This window comes from Anastrepha ludens, chromosome 6 (genome assembly GCF_028408465.1).
Source record: "Anastrepha ludens isolate Willacy chromosome 6, idAnaLude1.1, whole genome shotgun sequence".
In the NCBI taxonomy this organism is placed as follows: Eukaryota; Metazoa; Arthropoda; class Insecta; order Diptera; family Tephritidae; genus Anastrepha; species Anastrepha ludens.
The window spans coordinates 80,287,945-80,305,151 of record NC_071502.1 but is presented as its reverse complement, the minus strand read 5'-3'; the positions used below and the strand labels follow the sequence as shown (position 1 = coordinate 80,305,151).

General features: G+C 34.8%; 2 protein-coding genes across 12 annotated transcripts; one reads left to right on the top strand and one right to left on the bottom strand.

Moving 5' to 3' along the window:
• Nucleotides 1–767: 767 nt before the first annotated feature.
• Nucleotides 768–8,200, bottom strand: LOC128866533 (putative sodium-dependent multivitamin transporter). 6 transcript variants are annotated; one of them, XM_054107344.1, is made up of 3 exons: nucleotides 7,992–8,200; nucleotides 3,460–4,524; nucleotides 768–3,032 (listed from the first exon to the last, which is right to left on the bottom strand). In XM_054107344.1, the coding sequence occupies exons 2-3, from the start codon at nucleotides 4,436–4,438 to the stop codon at nucleotides 2,257–2,259; spliced, it is 1,755 nt and encodes a 584-aa protein (XP_053963319.1). In that variant the 5' UTR covers nucleotides 4,439–4,524; nucleotides 7,992–8,200; the 3' UTR covers nucleotides 768–2,256. The 6 variants fall into 6 exon arrangements, with proteins under 6 accessions (XP_053963319.1, XP_053963321.1, XP_053963323.1 ...); XM_054107346.1 differs by having other exon boundaries at nucleotides 8,093–8,200; XM_054107348.1 differs by lacking the exon at nucleotides 7,992–8,200 and adding an exon at nucleotides 7,864–7,967.
• A 1,632-nt stretch (nucleotides 8,201–9,832) lies between these two features.
• On the top strand, nucleotides 9,833–16,023 carry LOC128867487 (arginyl-tRNA--protein transferase 1). 6 transcript variants are annotated; one of them, XM_054108716.1, is made up of 10 exons: nucleotides 9,833–10,065; nucleotides 11,010–11,136; nucleotides 11,198–11,610; nucleotides 11,666–11,862; nucleotides 12,266–12,415; nucleotides 12,562–12,743; nucleotides 12,831–12,994; nucleotides 13,052–13,200; nucleotides 15,425–15,487; nucleotides 15,673–16,023. In XM_054108716.1, the coding sequence occupies exons 1-10, from the start codon at nucleotides 9,981–9,983 to the stop codon at nucleotides 15,766–15,768; spliced, it is 1,626 nt and encodes a 541-aa protein (XP_053964691.1). In that variant the 5' UTR covers nucleotides 9,833–9,980; the 3' UTR covers nucleotides 15,769–16,023. The 6 variants fall into 6 exon arrangements, with proteins under 6 accessions (XP_053964691.1, XP_053964692.1, XP_053964695.1 ...); XM_054108717.1 differs by lacking the exon at nucleotides 12,266–12,415 and adding an exon at nucleotides 12,087–12,233; XM_054108718.1 differs by lacking the exon at nucleotides 9,833–10,065 and adding an exon at nucleotides 10,150–10,276.
• Nucleotides 16,024–17,207: the final 1,184 nt, after the last annotated feature.

Here is a 17,207-nt window from a genome sequence, read left to right as displayed (position 1 = left end):
AATAAGGGTGTAAACTATTATTCGCTATTATTATGTTAAGAGGAGCCCCAGACACTACTAAATTTTGAAAAAAAAAACATTAAATTGAAACTTTTATTTTTTACTATGCAAAACTACGTATGTAGGTATATACATGCATATGTTCATTTATACACAAATACGCTTGTATTAATTTTTTGTTGTTGCTAGTGTTCACATTGATTTAAAAGGTCTGAGGTGACTTGTAACGCTATTTAGTGTTGTTACATTTGGTGGAATCAACTGGCTTTCAGTGACAGTGAGCATGCATTGTGGATGATACGTTATGTAGGTTTTTATTGTTTAATATTAAAACTAATATTATTATTAAAATTATTATTTTCCGTTTACTTCAGAACAGCAGTCAAAACAAGTTTTGATATTTAAAGCTTATTAATAGCCGTGTAAAACTTCGTTTATTTTTTCAAATTTGATTAGGCTGGGAGCACCTCAAAACATTATCCTAAGAAGGTACTATTTTTCACTTTTATTAACTTTTATTAAGGCAGCATTTCATTGCTATGCCATTACAAAAGAAATATAAAAAATGTCTACATGCAAACGGCCCCCCTTAATGCACATAGGTACACGGGTACACTTGCATAGGTATTATTGTGAGTTTTTAGCGATCGCATAGTGTTTTGGTACGTTTATTGGTATAGCACCATTATTAAATCGTTACAAATATTATTTAAGCAACAACTTGCTCCTTACTGCTGTTAAAATGGAAGACATCAATACGAATAAAATTGGGTTTCTGCTTACTTTTAATAGTTTATTTTATGTATTAGTTTTCTTTATAAATAATTTTTATAAATAGGTGCATACAAGCATTTAAGTATCTTTAACAACAGTTTTAGTAGTAATGTTTTTATTAAAAAAAAAAAAAATTAATATATACACTTAATATTGTGTATATCTATTTCACTTATATCTATTAAAAAAAGGACTTGGGTTTAAGTAACATGTTTCAAACTTTTAATCTTGTGATAAGAAATTACGGGTACTAAAAATATTCGAAAAAAATATGCCTACTGTGGGCATAAATAATAATTATATTATTTGTATACACGTTTTCACACATTTTTCCAACCGCGAACCAACTTTTTCATTATAGGTGTTTCTGTGAATACCCTTTATGTCATTTTAAGACAAAAAAGGATCTACAATTTAAAACTAGACAGAGGTAGATTTACATATAAGGGTATGCACAGTACGCCTCTGTAATAGTGGTTTTCTAACCTAGTAATTCATGCTAAAAATGAAATTGAGGCTGACCTATAATCACTGCATAAAATGCTAAAACCTTATTCACATCGAGCACGCTAGTTTAACGTTGAGTTGCAGGTCAAATCAGAGCCAATTAACCCTTTTTTTTTACTTTTAAGTTCTTTAGTCAAACCGCCAGGTAATAAATTACAGAGGTGATTGTGTATATTATATTCTAAAAGTAAGTTACATATCATTTTAATAACCTAATAAAATAAAAATGCTCTTATTTAAGTAATTATGCACAGCAGTAACCAGAAATTAGTTTTACTAACTATAAAAATAAATAAAGTGCTAAGCATCAAGACTACGTAAAATTTTATGTTGTGAATTAATTTTCTACAATACCCAAAATGGCTGTAATTTGGGATCTTTGTATGTACAATTCAATGATTTCCACTTTTAACAGTAATAAATGCAATAAAGGGTACTGAACATTATCGCTACTTTCAGGAAAAAATAAACATTCGAACAACAAATTTTGTAGCTTCAAAGGGCTTTCACAGCCGTCTTCTCAGACATCCTGAACAGGGCATTATGAAAAATTGCAAAGGCATCTTCAGGCTGTCTCGAGGAGATTTAGTATATGCGCACAGATGTATGGCATTACAGGTAGATTGCTTTACATTAGAAACATAAAAAACGATTTTCTATGAGCGCGTATTAGACCGACGCCAACCGGCAAACTATTAATTAATGATTTCTTTTCCCTTATCGCTACAAAAAAAAATTGTTCACGCCATCTAATAAAACTACAGATGCACAGTATATATGTATAGCGTGTTTATGCTGAGAGTGTATGTATGTATTATGCGCCTGAGAAATATGTTTGATTTCCTATAGGTTACGATGTTTTGGATATAAAGCATTTCAATTGTACTTGTGAACTAATTTACAGTAATTTTTTTATAAATACTTCACTACTTTCTTATGTATTGGAAATTAATTTGAAGCGCTAGCTCAAAATTGTTACAGCTTTGTCATCTCCTCTGTGTGATTGTTCCTTAATCTGCGTGCAAGCGGTGGGATGAATAAATCAACATCAATTTGCTGATTATCTAAGTAAATTTGCTTGTTGTCAGCCCATTTCAATGCTTCCAGCAAAGAACTAAATCCATATCCAGCAGTTGTTGTAATTAAAAACCCAATTACGGAAAGCCATAAGTACGAAAGTCTATACAACCAATAATATTCAATTTCAGGCTCTTCTGAGGCCGGTTGCTGCGTTACCATATTGAAGCTGGTGTTGTTGGCCTGCGTTAGAGCCTCGGCAACTAACGTGTTATTGTTTGCGCTCACACAGCCATCCACGTTGAAGTCTAGCGTTGGTGTTGGTGGCTTTGGCCCTCCAAACCCAATAATAAATGAAAATATCAATCCGAGCAGTAGACCCACTAGCACTCCGCGTTGATTCGCTCGCGTTGTGCATAAACCAAGAGTGAAAACAGCTAGCAATGGCCCACCCAGTATGCCGAAGATCGTGAGAGAGGCCTGCAGAACGCCACCCATAGAGCCGGCAGTGAACGCCATGCCAATACACACAAGTCCATAAATACAGGCCATTATTTTACTTGGCAGTGTCGATTTTGTTTCGTGCAGTGGGGTATTCGTAATCCGCTTATACAACGGTTTGATGTAGTCCTCTAATGTGACAGTTGAAAGTGAACTTACCGCAGATGAAACAGTCGAAAGACTGGCCGAAAAGATGCCCGACACAAAAAGTCCGCACAAACCAGGATACTGACCTGTGTCAAAAGCAAAGATAATGGAATACCATACATACATAGTTAGTTGAAATTGAGCATAAAGGGATGCTAATATAATATATGTAAATACGAATTTAAATACATTCAGTGGCGATCACAACAAGAGTACCACATATTGCAAAATTTGGACTATATATATATATTTTTTTTTATAAAAATATGGTTTCTACTACAGTGAAAGTTATATAACTTAAAGTTTCAAACTCTGTATAAAATGAAAAACAAAAATCAAAATTTTTTCCATCAAGATTTCAAGCTTTTGAATGCATTTTTTTATAAGTTGCCTTGGCTCAAGAGTCGCCTTGATTTTTAGTATTTCTTTTTTTTTTTTTTGTTGAATGTGTTATGCACTTTCTTAAATATGAGAACATATTAATAAGGTCTTGTGTCTCATCTACTCATTTACCCATTGTATCCACGGCGAAGAGTGGCATCAGTTGATCTCTTGATTGTATTCTTCCTTGCAGTAACGGATCACAGTTTCTGTAGTAGTGGAATATAGCCAGTCCACTAAATAAGGTGCTAAAACTGAGTAGGCTTAAAATAGGCAGATTCCACCAGAGTGCCGATTGCGCGCTTTCCAGATTTCGCACACTTAGTAACCTTTGCACTTGCACCTGATTGACACCGTATAACGACAAATATGTCACCATGCCACCGATAATAAGACTCCACCAAGTGTGTCGCACTGTGGGATCCAAAGAGAAATCCGTGAAATTGAATCGATCTCTCTCTCCGGCTACCTTCCAAATTGGACCCAGACCGCCTGCGTTAATGGCCGACACCACAATTACAGAGTAAATTGCAGCAAACATTAAAAGCGATTGAAATACGTCAGTTATAAGCACAGCTTTTAGACCGCCAATGGTAGAGTAGAAGGTGCAAATCAGTCCTATAACCAGTATGGCTGTTATCTTGCTCACGCCAGTAACTGCCTCGAGCGCAAGTGCTGGCGCATAGAGAACAATACCCATATAAAGAATCATTTGTATGGAGTAAGCAATTGAAGCAGCGAGACGTGTCGAGTGACCGAATCGTCGTTCCAAGTATTCATAGACACTCATGGTTCGCATGCGGTAAAAAACAGGCAAAAACAAGTATGCGGCAATCGGTGTGCTGATGATGTAGGAGAAGTTGATTATGCAAAACATAGTACCGAACTGGTAGCTTTCGCTCGAAACACCTAATAACGTGATGGATGACATAAAACTAGCCATCAAACTAACAGCAACTGGAAAAGTAGTCATGCTTTGATCGGCCAATAAGTATTCCTTAATTGTTTTTTGTTTGCCTCCTGTATAGCGGTAATAGATGCCAATCATCGTCGATATGATTAGGATGATAATTAATACCGCGAAATCCCAACCGTCAAAAGAAGGCTCCATTGTGAGTATTTATTTACAAGTATTTAACAAGAGATCGAAGCGATGAAAGCGATACGTATTTACAGATGGCATGCGGTATATATCAACTGAAAGAAAACAGATAAAGATATTTAAAGTATTATATAATATTTATGTATGTACGAGTATATGCAGAGTACGAAAACAAGAATATTAGTTTCGCACGTGAGCTAAAGCAAAATCAACTTAGTTGGGCCGATTCGTGAACGCCAGCAACCAAATAACACAACTACATTTAATTTCACATTTTTCAATTTCAGACTAACTCAATTTGAAGGATGGAAAGATTTCAAGCATCGTCAATGGTCAGAATGGTGGCAGGAAATGGCAACAGTGACTGACCAATTTTCGAAGAAAATCATCTTCAGTGATGAGGCACATTTTCACCTCAGTGGATTCGTCAATAAGCAGAATTGCCGCATTTTGGCGAATGATAATCCAAGAGTGATTGCCGCAAAATCAATGCACTCACAAAGAGCGACTGTTTGGTGCGGTATATGGGTCGGCGGCACCATTGGGCCGTATTTTTTCCAAAATGAGGCTGCCTGACCGGCCTGTGAATAGTGTTCGCTATCGTGAGATGATAACGAACTTTTTATGGCCCCGAATTGGAAGATATGGATTTGGACGATATGTGGTTTCAACAGGACGGTGCCACTTGTCACACAGCTAACGAAACAATGGCTCTTTTGCGCAAAAATTTTGATGGGAAAATAATCTCACGTCGCGTCGATGTCAATTGGCCGCCAAGATCATGTGATTTGACACCGTTAGTCTACTTTGTTTGGGATTATTTGAAAGAAAAAGTGTTGGTCGATAAGCCAGCAACAATTCAAGAGCTAAAGGATGAGATAATTCGGCACATTAACGGCATAGAACCTCAATTATGCCTCAGCGCCATCGAAAATTTTGACCATCGGATGGAGGTGTGCCGCCGAGGCCGCGGCAGCCATTTGGCCGATATTTTGTTTTATACGTAATTCAACTATACCAATATTATCATAATAAAAAGAAATGACAATAATTTCTTAAAAAAATTGTATTGTATTCAAAATCAACACCGGCCCTTGAAGCTTAGCCACCCTTTATATAAAAAAATTTGAATTTTGTGTTAGCGGTCATTTGTGCGCGGATCGGTTTTTTTCCGAAACGTATGATTTTCGCAAGGCCCAACGGAGTATTTAATTGTAATGCTTAATGTATCCATGTTCTTTATAAAATTGCCCTGGTAATGAATTTTTTTCAACAACACCGTTCAAATTAATAGCAGTGGCACATAATCGGTTTTTCCACCGAAGAAAAACTATCAGAACGAGATTTCGTCGACGATTTTTATTTTGTTTTATTACTTAAGTTTGAGTTTATGAGAAAAACAGTTATCAACGAAAAATACGGTACTCCTTTTTATAAAAATAGACATGTTGGAAAAGAAACATTTTGACTGTGATTAAAAATATCAGTAATCAGCGTATCGCATCAAAAATGCAACTTAACAAAATTGGGTTGAGGCCAGGTGACTGAGTTAGCCAGTTTTTGACCTCATCCTTGTTTAAAGCGAACGAAATTTCTTGCCAACTTACAGGTAACCTTTGCATTGTTGTCTTGCATATTCGTTGATTTCAGAGGTAATTTCGTTGATTTCAAAAAAGTAATCTATTATTTTCATGAGACAAATTTTCTTTTTAATTCAATAACTGATTATAAATTTAACTATTTAGCCAAAGTTGTTTAATAATTATTTTTAAAATAACAATAAGTAGTCTTAAGCCTAGTCCTGGGACTGGATCTCAACTAATTTTATGGACTTAAATCCAGTACGTGGCTCGAATGCAGCTAAATCGAATTCATTTAAGGTGGTGTTATTAGAACCGCTGATTTGATTTTTTATCGCCTGCCGTTGTTTACACTCCCATTGCTTACATCAGATTATAGGTATATATACACTGTATATATAATTTTTGTTTTTGTATTATCACTGCCACTTTACATGAATTTGCTTTGGGTAGGTTAAAAAATTCCAGAAGATAGGGTGAAATTTCACACATACTTTGTCACATATGTGCATAGGGATGTTCGATATGTGCACTCGAACTTTGACTGTGCTCAGCGGTTACCTTGGTAAAGCTACTGCTGCCAAATTTGCCGGGAATACTTATTTAGTCTTGACATTTAACCATGCAGTGCTACACAATCCAACAACGTGTTGAAATAGTTAAAATGTATTATCAAAATAATCTGTTCGCCAAACGGATTTTCATTAAACCACCTATTTTTGTCAATTTTGACAAAATTCGTTTTCTTTATTATTTCATTGAATCAAAGGTTTTTCAAGAAATTAAGTAAAAATGTGAGGATTAAGATTTAATTCACAAAATTTTTGCAGGATTTGAAGTAAATAACTGGCATACATATAAAATGCAACAAATTCAGTGTGACAAATTTGGTAAATTGTTGACTGTGGGTTTTAGAAATAATTAAGGTATACCCATTTAATAATACATGTATATGCAATAATGTCACTACTTTACTTCACGGCAAAAAAAAGTCCAAAAAACAGTCTCGGTTAACAGTGAGCAAAAAGTTAAGTTGCAATTTGTATTTCGAAATAATTTGCTTTGCACTTTGTCTCTCACTGTTTTTACATTTATTTACTTTTTTTTAGTTAGATAATGAAATTACGCTTTTAACTAGTTTCAGTGAATATGAACAACATTCACACTTAAATTAACTCGAAAGTGAATTACAGAACGGCCCATATGTTTTTTTTCGGATATTAGTTGTTGCTAAAATTATTTCGACACGTTATAAGAATGCGCACGGAGGACTTTTTAATTGTTAACTACTTATGTTCATCAGTTTCAGTTGCTGTCAACTGTTTCTTTTAGAATAATATACAGCTCATAGCCGATTAATGGTGGCACCACTTTACACCATCTGTTTAATATTAATTACATTTTTTTGTTTCACATTTACTATTCGTCAACAAATAATCGAATATTAGGAGCACTTACATTTTGCACAAATTTTCTCAGCTTTAGTTGCTGTAATTAAATTTGCCTTCCACTATCACAGCATGAATGCTTTCTACTTATAAATTCACATCTTTTAAATGTTTATTATTATAGCTGCAGTAGAAAGTTTATATGAGTGTAACTGTCTTTTGATTTTTAATAAATTGCAATTGCAGTAATTCGCTGCACATGCAAATAAATATTTCTTATGTGACAATATGTAAGTAGGAGCAATTGAAACAGATGACAACCAGGAAAATTTCAATTGCATAGATTACAAAAAGGGACGTGCTGGAATATATCTTATTTCTGAAATTCATAATTGTTCCAAATCCAAATCCAAAAAACACATCTACATGTAGATATATACATATATGTGCATATTTACATGTGTACCTTTGAATAGCAATAAATTCTCATCAATATATATTTCATAAACAAAACTTGCGTTTTAAGTTTTTCCAATTCTCAATTGTGAAATCAATACACTAAAACCAACAGCTGGACACAATCGGAACACTCACATTATAATTAGCGGCAATTATTCACGGTACTTCATTTATTTATCATTAAGGATTAGCTAACATAACAGATTGAACTTTGAGTGCCAAACATATAAACTCACTCCACAACCGCCCAGAACTTTTTATAATTTTCTGTTTAACGAATACCACGTCTTCCGTAAATATTGAACATACAACTAAAAACATACGAAACCATATGACTTCTATGAAAATCCAATAAGAACTGAGTGAATTGAGTTAATGAGTGAACATGCATTGGCAAGTTTAAACAAGGCGAATTCATACAAAGAGACTTTAGTTGAGCACAAAAAGAATGATAGCATATGATAGGACACCAGATTGCGCCTGCCGAATTCGCTGCAACGTCAAGCTCTACGGTCATACAAAAAAAGGAGACGAAGAGTAGGTGAAAGTAATAGAAACCGTCAAACAAAAGAATTATGTATACACACACACTTTCATCGTCATCCGCATGCAAACGCAGAAAAACCAAATCGAAGGAAAGAAAAACCAGCTGCTCTAGTCACCTTGTATGAATTCGCCTTGAGTTGAAACGAGAGAACGAAGAGACTGTTTGTAAATCAGCTGATGTATGGTGTATGTTTTTTCTGCCCATATAGGGCGCCTAAAATGAAAAAGTATTAAATTGCGAACTCTTCTTAAACGTCTTTTTTCATGGGAGCCATTCAGTGGCCGCAACCGCATAGCGGCTGCGTCAAAGCATAATCTTAACGGTACAATAACGTCGAGAAGCGTTCGGTTAGCAATTTACTTTACTGAGTCTTAAGTAAGGCGACAGCGAAAGAAAGAATGTTCGAATAAGTGGAAAGTCAAATAATAATGAATTAAATATGATTAAGTTTTGTTCATGAAATAGAATACAAATTCAGTGTACACAGAAATTTCTGTTTCTTTGGAATTTTATTAGGCCTTCAAAACTTTTCTTACGAAGTGTTTGATGGCTATTCATTGAATATATGTAGTCACAGGATAGTCAGTTCTAAGTACGGCCAAGGATTTTCACTTCATTAGAATTTTTCGAACATATTTAGGCAATATTTTTTTGTTACGACAAAAACAACGGAAACAAAAACAATTCAGAAAATAAAGCACTACCCTTTAAATATGCAAAGAAGGGAAAAATTTTACAGCTTTGGTGCATGGTGGAGTGAATGCGACATTATTGCGAGAAAAGCAAGACATCATTGGACATAATGAGCCTATGCTCGGCATGTGATGATATTCTGACGACACTAGCCGTTTATTCACAGGCCTTCTTGAACTCCCCCCTCCCGTCAAAACAGCATTTTTCTTGGACCTACCGTTAGATGAGAATGACAGTGGCCATCGGTGCATTCATCGCGTCCGGTAGGGCTTGATAAACTGCTACAATAACATTAACAATCTATTCACATTAAGCCGCCTATGTCCACTTATCTAACATCCTTTTCCTTAAGGAGCCTTATCGAAACATATTCCTAGGGCATACCGTTAGGTGAGATAGGCTCACCGTGCTTGACAAGGCTTTTTGAACTGCTACAATACTAACAAATTTATTTGCTTATTTTGAGTGAACCAAAGGTTTGACGTCCACAACCAGCATTTTAAACCCTTTTAGTAAACTGCTGTAACAACACATTTCCCCGTAGGCCAGTTAATTTTTAGTACTGCGTATTTCGTTAATCATCGTACAGTTTTTATGTCCATTATTTGCTATTTACAGAACTTTCATTGAAAATTAACTTGACGTTTCTTGTTGTGAAAATATCGAAATTCGAAAAGAAGTTAAAGAAAATAAATTTAAAAGTTAAACTAATATTTTTTCCGTTTGGCAGCATCATTTTTAGGCCAGCTGTCGACTATTTTCATATTGTTCTGCTAATTTGCTTGTGTATTTTTTGTTCTGTGAGATTTTGCGGCTACTTTCACACGATTTTGCTGGTTTTGTAGCAAAAGTTATTTGAAATAGATTTCCGGAAAAAGTAAAATATGGAGTTTACAATAAATCACTACTATAGCAAACAAAATAGCCGGTGCGGCTACTGCAAGGGCACCAAGTGCTCCGTATCCCATGGTAGGTGTTGAGGTGCTCTTTTTCTGTGTGTGTGTATTGATTTGTCAACAAAATGTTGAATAACTGTCGATAAATTTCGGAATATGTGTTGAAGTAATTGTTCAATAAGTGTACACTATAAGTAAAAGTTTAAATAAATTCTCTATGTTCACGATGCAGCGTAAAACACTGCTAAAATCGCGTTTGGGAAGTGCTGCTGAAATGAAATGCGGTTCGTTCTTATCGATACGAATGTCATGGAACGCTTTAACATATAACGGCCTGTTCGTCCTTTTTGCTTTGAGCTTATTCTATTTATGGGTTTATAGTGAATCATGGTAGTGCGAAATTTTCTTTAATGTGCAGTGTATTAGACCTGTGTAGGAGAAGGCTACAAGCATTAAGTAGAAAAGACACGACATACTCTTACATAGTATATACGTAGACATATATATTTATATATTAAATTTAGTTGGAAAAATATAAACCTACCTACATACATATATGGACATACAAATAACTTATATGAGTTATATTATATATTATTTTTGAATTTCTAGTGATAGCGATCTTTTTTTTTCACGATCTTTGAACTATCACGATTAAATGCAATTTTTTTAGAGGAAATTATTAACAACAACTAAAAACCTCTGAGTACAGTTTGGTGGGAGGGCTGTTTACCGTGATTCCTCAAAATATGTATTTCATTGAAAATTTCAAATTAAGTTTCAAAAAATTGCCTTGGAATATTCTATTGTCATAAACATTACATTAAGCATCCTTGAATTTATAGTATCCATGCTATTCTTACCGCAACAGTCGTTGAAATTCACCATTAAGTTCCCAACTCCAAACCAAGAATGAAAGTATTTGAAAGAGTCTGCATTCTAACTTTCCCTTCATATCCCACTCAAATCAATCAATACTTTTTCTCATTCAATATTTTACATATACTTATTTTGCAGGTATGCACGCCTACACAATGTTTCCTCAAGATTACCAGGAGTTAATAGATCGTGGCTGGCGCCGATCAGGACTTTATTGTTACAAACCATTAAATAGTGAAACTTGTTGCCCGTGCTACACTATTAAGTAAGTCCTTTTTGCTTGTGTAGTCGTATTCCTTTTTATGTGTGTTTATATTGTCTTTTAGATGTGATGCCTTAGAATTTAAACTATCAAAATCACATAAGAAAGTCTTGAAACAGATGTCACGCTTTCTACGCGACGGGAAAAAAGACAAAAGTGAAGAAATCGAAGCATCTGATGCGGTTAAAGAAGATAAAGGCGAAAAACATGTTAGTATCGATGAAGGAGGTGGTGGCGGCGCCAAGGAAAAGGAACCCGAATCCGTTGGTGGAATACGTGATGAACCACAAGAGCCAAAGTTGCCTATTAGTGATGTAAATCTAGAAGCCGTGGCAGCCGCCAATCCGGAGAAACATGAAGCCGCGCGTAAAGAGCATGAACACTTTGATGACCAGACCTCGTCGCAATTCCAGAATGACGACGATAATGATAGGCAATGCGGAGGGCAATCTGATTCTCTGAATAGCTCTAGGAAATGTATTAACTTTGTTGTACAACTAAGGTTTTTAGCTAAAATTGTATATTCTTTTAGATTATGATGGTACAAATTCACCACGTCAAAAGGCGAAAAAAATGCGACTGGAACGAAGGCAAGCCAAATTAGCTGCCAAAGGTATTTCGGAGTCGGAAGATAAAACAACATCGTCAAAAAAGCAGGGAAATAATCAAGAGAAAACACTTTCAGATTATATCGCTGATGCTAGTTCGAGTGACAAGCATAAATTAGAGGTAAGTATCTACTTGAATTTATATGTCTGATTGTATTTACATGTGTTATGTATCTAAAAGTCAGCGGTATATGGGTATTCATTGTTCTAGCAATTTGGTAGTAGGGTATAAATAATAAATATGTTTTAGTTTCAGTACACAGTGTTATTATGCGAATTCGCATAATAAATTCACAGACAACTTGATCTTGATCTCGGTCCGAATTGTGTTGTTGCTATTTACAGGTGATTTTAATACCGCCGAATATGAAACACGTAACTGATGAAGCATTCAAATTATATAAGAAATACCAATTGCTCGTGCACAATGACGATCCAAATCGTCTAACACCGTCTAGCTTAGAGCGTTTTTGTTACAAATCTCCTATTAAGGTAAATAAATGGCCTCTTATTTGTTTTCACAGTTAAAATTGGTTCATGTAAAAAGTCAACAGTTTAAGGATTCGCTAAAATTCACATATGCGATTTACCAGAAGTATCAAACTCGCATACACAACGATCCACCGACTCATATAAGTGATTATTTGGAGTTCTTACAACAATCGCCAATTAAGGTTAATTTCATGGAAAATACTAATCGTTTGCGAAAATATCAACTAATTTCCCTTATTAATTCGATTTTGTGCATTTATGTTATCGTTAGCTGTTATGCATCACTGAACAGTTTTAATATTGTTTGTTTTTGTTTTTGGGGGTTTAGTACACAAATACACGCGATGGTCCTACAGCCGGTTATGGTTCGTTTCATCAACAATATTGGTTGGACGATAAGCTTATAGCAGTAGCAGTTATTGACATACTTCCATATTGCGTCAGTTCAGTATACTTTTTTTATGATCCAGACTATAGCTTCTTGTCGCTGGGCACCTATGGATCATTGAGGTGGGTGAAAAACGATGCGCAAATTGTTTTTTCTATGTATGTACTTATATAAATAAAAATGAAAATACTACTTGTTCGTTTTTAAAGAGAGATCGAGCTTGTTCAACAATTGGCGAAAAAAGTACCGGCTCTCAAATTCTACTACATGGGTTTCTACATACATTCTTGCCCCAAAATGCGTTACAAGGGTCGCCTGGTGCCGTCGTATTTGCTATGCCCTGAGACGTACACTTGGCATTTGTTGACTGATGGTACAATAAATTATTTCACAAACATGCGATTATACTAAAGTGCGTATTTAATTACAGAAATTCGCACAAAGTTAGATCAACACAAATATCAACGTTTTAATTGTAATGCAAGTGCGAAGGATGCTGAAGATTTTCAGGAATCTGACTTAAATAATGTGGTGCTCTTATATAATAACACTTACCTTACATATCGACAGTACATACAGGTATGTTTCCCAAACAATTTGTGATGGTTCGGATAGTTTTAATTGGTTGACTTGTATGGTTCAGTTATGTGAAACTACTTGCCTATAATATTTTAAATACTTTGGTTTATTCATTATTGCTTATTTCATACATGTCCAAATTTAAATATTAGAAATTCGTATGACACAGATTTCATTCATTATATTATTTGAGGTAGAAAGTTTTATTAATCTAAATATCATATTTTCATAACTTGTGGAAGTTGTTGTGGTTGCTGTAGAGGCAAAAACATTACCCATTCATGGATCCCAATCCGGGTCGTTCCGGTAACGTAGAATCGACTGGCGTGTGGTAGTCATCCAAAGTCGTATAGCCTAAATTGAATTTCCTTTTAAATGATATTTTAATTTAGGGCAATAAATTTGCTGGTTAGACTTCGTACCCATTTATTATTTGGCGCACCATTTGCTTATTTTCGAGCAATTTCGAGTATTATTGTTCTTAACCCTGTGCTGCATGAATTAGTAAAACGTTGCAAAAAAAAAAAAATAATTGTTCACGGTGGAAATGGCTTTATTTAATTATCAATAAGACATATTAAAAGAAAAATATTGAAAAAGTTTTATATATTTTTTTTTTACGGAATATATAAAAACTAGCTGTAAAGAACAGAAAACAGTTTAAAAGCGACGAGAAAGATCCTTAAAAATATGCGATACACTAGACAGGGCTAATATACTGGTATATCCGACATGTGAAGGTACCCCGTACGACACTAACCACCTCTTCACATGCCCCCTCAAACCGACTCATCTAACCCCCGTCTCCCTCTGGACCCAACCTGTCGAAACTGCATGTTTCCTGGGCCTACCCCTAGATGAGCCAGACGAAGATGACCGATGATATGCCTACACAGACAGGGCTATCTATGCTGTTAAAACAACAACAACAACATCCTTAAAAATATTTTTATTGTCAAAAAGTACTTACGTTGTACTCTGTCGTCGTTGTTTTGAAAATGAATTACTCGCACTTCAATTCCGTCTTTCCACCCACTTGCACAAAAGTGAGGTTATTTCGAAATGCCATAAAATTATCGACATTTTTTGCGTTTTATTATTGCTAGATGTATATTTGATGGATTAAAATAGTTTGAATTATTTTATAATACTTAATTAGGAAATAAAATAGAATCAAAACCGCAATATCATATATGGGCTCACATGCGGTAAAGGGTTAATTGAAAATTATAATGTTATTATGTAACTTCCGACTATGTAGATTCTTAAACTTTGCAAGTAGAAAGTACTAAATCGGAATATGTGATTTTTTAAAAAACCCGATTAAATGTTTGGAGTCTCAGTTGTATATAAATGTCACAAATACATAAATCTCAATTTGCAAGAGAGTTTTTTAAACATTTGCACTCTTGTTCCTGAAACATAGATGGATCATACTCTGATATATGCTGTTAGAGCTTTCGATCGTGGATCAAATTGGTGTTTATTAAATTTAAAACAAAAACTTGCCAAAAATGGACTTATCCTTTTTATAAATTATTATTATTAGTTGCGCATAGTACGAAAAAATTGCTTTCCAATGCTGTCTACTTCTCCAATTCGCCCTAATTTGGGTCCATGAGAGAGATTCGTTAATTTCTAAAAGTAAGGTTCACAATTTATGGAAAACCCATTGATAATGTAGACAGCTTCACCTATCTAGGAAGCCAAATTATCCTGGATGGTGGAGCAAAAGACGATATCGATGCGAGAACCAAATGAGCCAAGCCTCAAAAAGATCTGGTTATCCAAACAGCTGACAACGCGTACCAAACTACGAATTTTTAATTCGAATGTTAAATCCGTTATACTATTTATAAATGACGCCACATAAAGGAATTATTTGAAATACGCAGTATAGTATTATTTGTTTTTAATTATTCTATTTTGTGTTTTGAACATATTGATGCACATTTTATCATCGAACCAGCATTTAGGCAATTCTCGAACTATTAATAAATTTGGGTGGCTTTGGACATGACTACTTACATATTCCATGTTAGCTATAAGCTCACACATTATTAGCTGCCTAGCCAACTTTTGTTAATATGGATGCTTCAATTGCTTTTTGAAAAGTTCACAGATTTGAGGAATGAAATCTGTGTCATACCCATAACATCCATAGTTTCATTGCTATATTTTGAAAACTCTGCTCCTTTTCCATGTTGTTTGAAATACCGCGCAGTCATTTAAAATACCGAGCATTGACAACATGTTGGACGTCATAAGGAGCAGAATTTACAAAAAGGTAAATAAACGCATTTTACTTACATACTATATATACACTTATGAATATCGATATCATATGTTTTACTATTTTGTTGCTAAATTTTCTGATTATTTGTATTTGTATTTTGCTTTTGGGCTTTTGTGATATGAAATTTCAATTAAAGACCAACTTTTTCAATGTGATTTTGAACTTTGTTGTTTCAGATTACTGGTGACGACGATGATCGCGATTTAGTATTGGAGTATGGCAAACTGGTTGGCAAGTCATTAGCGCACCGTATGCTCTACGTCAAAAGCTAAAGTTGTCTACATACAGATGAACTATGTATGTTGCTTATATATTTATAGAGAAATTTTGAATTTGTAAAAATATATATTTCTTTTGATTTACGTCTTCTATATTAATTACAGTCAAACTGTTTAGATAAATTAAATACTTCTAGTAAACTAATTTATGTTTTGTTACTATGTAGGAAGCCATGCTTCTGTTGTGTTTATTTAGTCATGCTATTAATATTTTACTTAAATAAAGTTATATTTTACTTACTATTAATATATTACTGGGGAAATTTTCTTTAATCTAAGGTGTTAAAAAGTGCTCAATGGGATGTAACAAATGACAATTCAATAAAACACTGCTAGAAATTATTGAATAATGATCTTATACTGATTTGGTGAACATTGATTGTGTTAGTAATTGATTCTTTTAAGAAATGTGCTGAAATGTCTACGGTATAAAATAACAGACGAATGGGAAGAATATCGACAATGTCTCAAAGACTTTAAGAAAGCTGTCAGAAGTGCAAAACGCACATCCTGGCGATCATACACTCAAGAATTAGAGAACACCTCAGAAGTAAGCAGACTACGCAAGATTCTTGCATCAAACCCAGTCTCTCCCAGTTTTATCATGACTCAAGATGGAACTTGGACTACTTCAACTGACCACACTCTTAGAATACTTCTAGAATCTCACTTTCCCGGTTGTGTTGCCAACTTACCTGCACTTCCCAGCACTCTTCAGAGTAATTATGGGAATAGATCAGATCTAATCAGCTCTAATAGCATCTCTACAGCAATACTAAGCTTTAAAAAATTTAAATCACCAGGTCCTGACAACATCATTCCAGCAGAACTTCAAGAAGGACTGGAAATTCTACTGCCTTGGTTAACAAGGATCTTTAACAAGTGTTTAAATCTCTCTTACCTTCCGACAATTTGGAAGAAATCGAAGGTAGTATTCATTCCGAAAACGGGGAAACCTTCATACTGCAAAGCAAACGACTTCAGGCCCATTAGCCTAACCTCTTTTTGCTTAAAGGCTTTTGAAAAAGTCTTAGATGAGCAAATCAAAACCCAACTTGATACTAAGTTGATCTCTGAGGCACAACATGCCTACACTAAAGGGAAATCGACTGAAACGGCACTTCATTCACTGGTGCAAACAGTGGAAACTTCCCTTCACAATAAGGAGTACTCTCTTGTCGCATTTATGGACATAGAAGTGCTTTTAATAATATTGAACCCAACGCTATTTTGTCTGAAATTGCCAAATTGGATATTAATTACTCCATCCGAAAGATGATCGAACAAATGCTCCAAAATCGAATAATCACTTCAGAGCTTGGGTTAAGCCGCAAGAGAATGTACGCCGTCAAAGGCACTCCTCAAGGCGGAGTACTTTCACCCCTTCTGTGGAATCTCGCTGTAAACAGTTTGCTTCGAAATCTCGAAAAAGC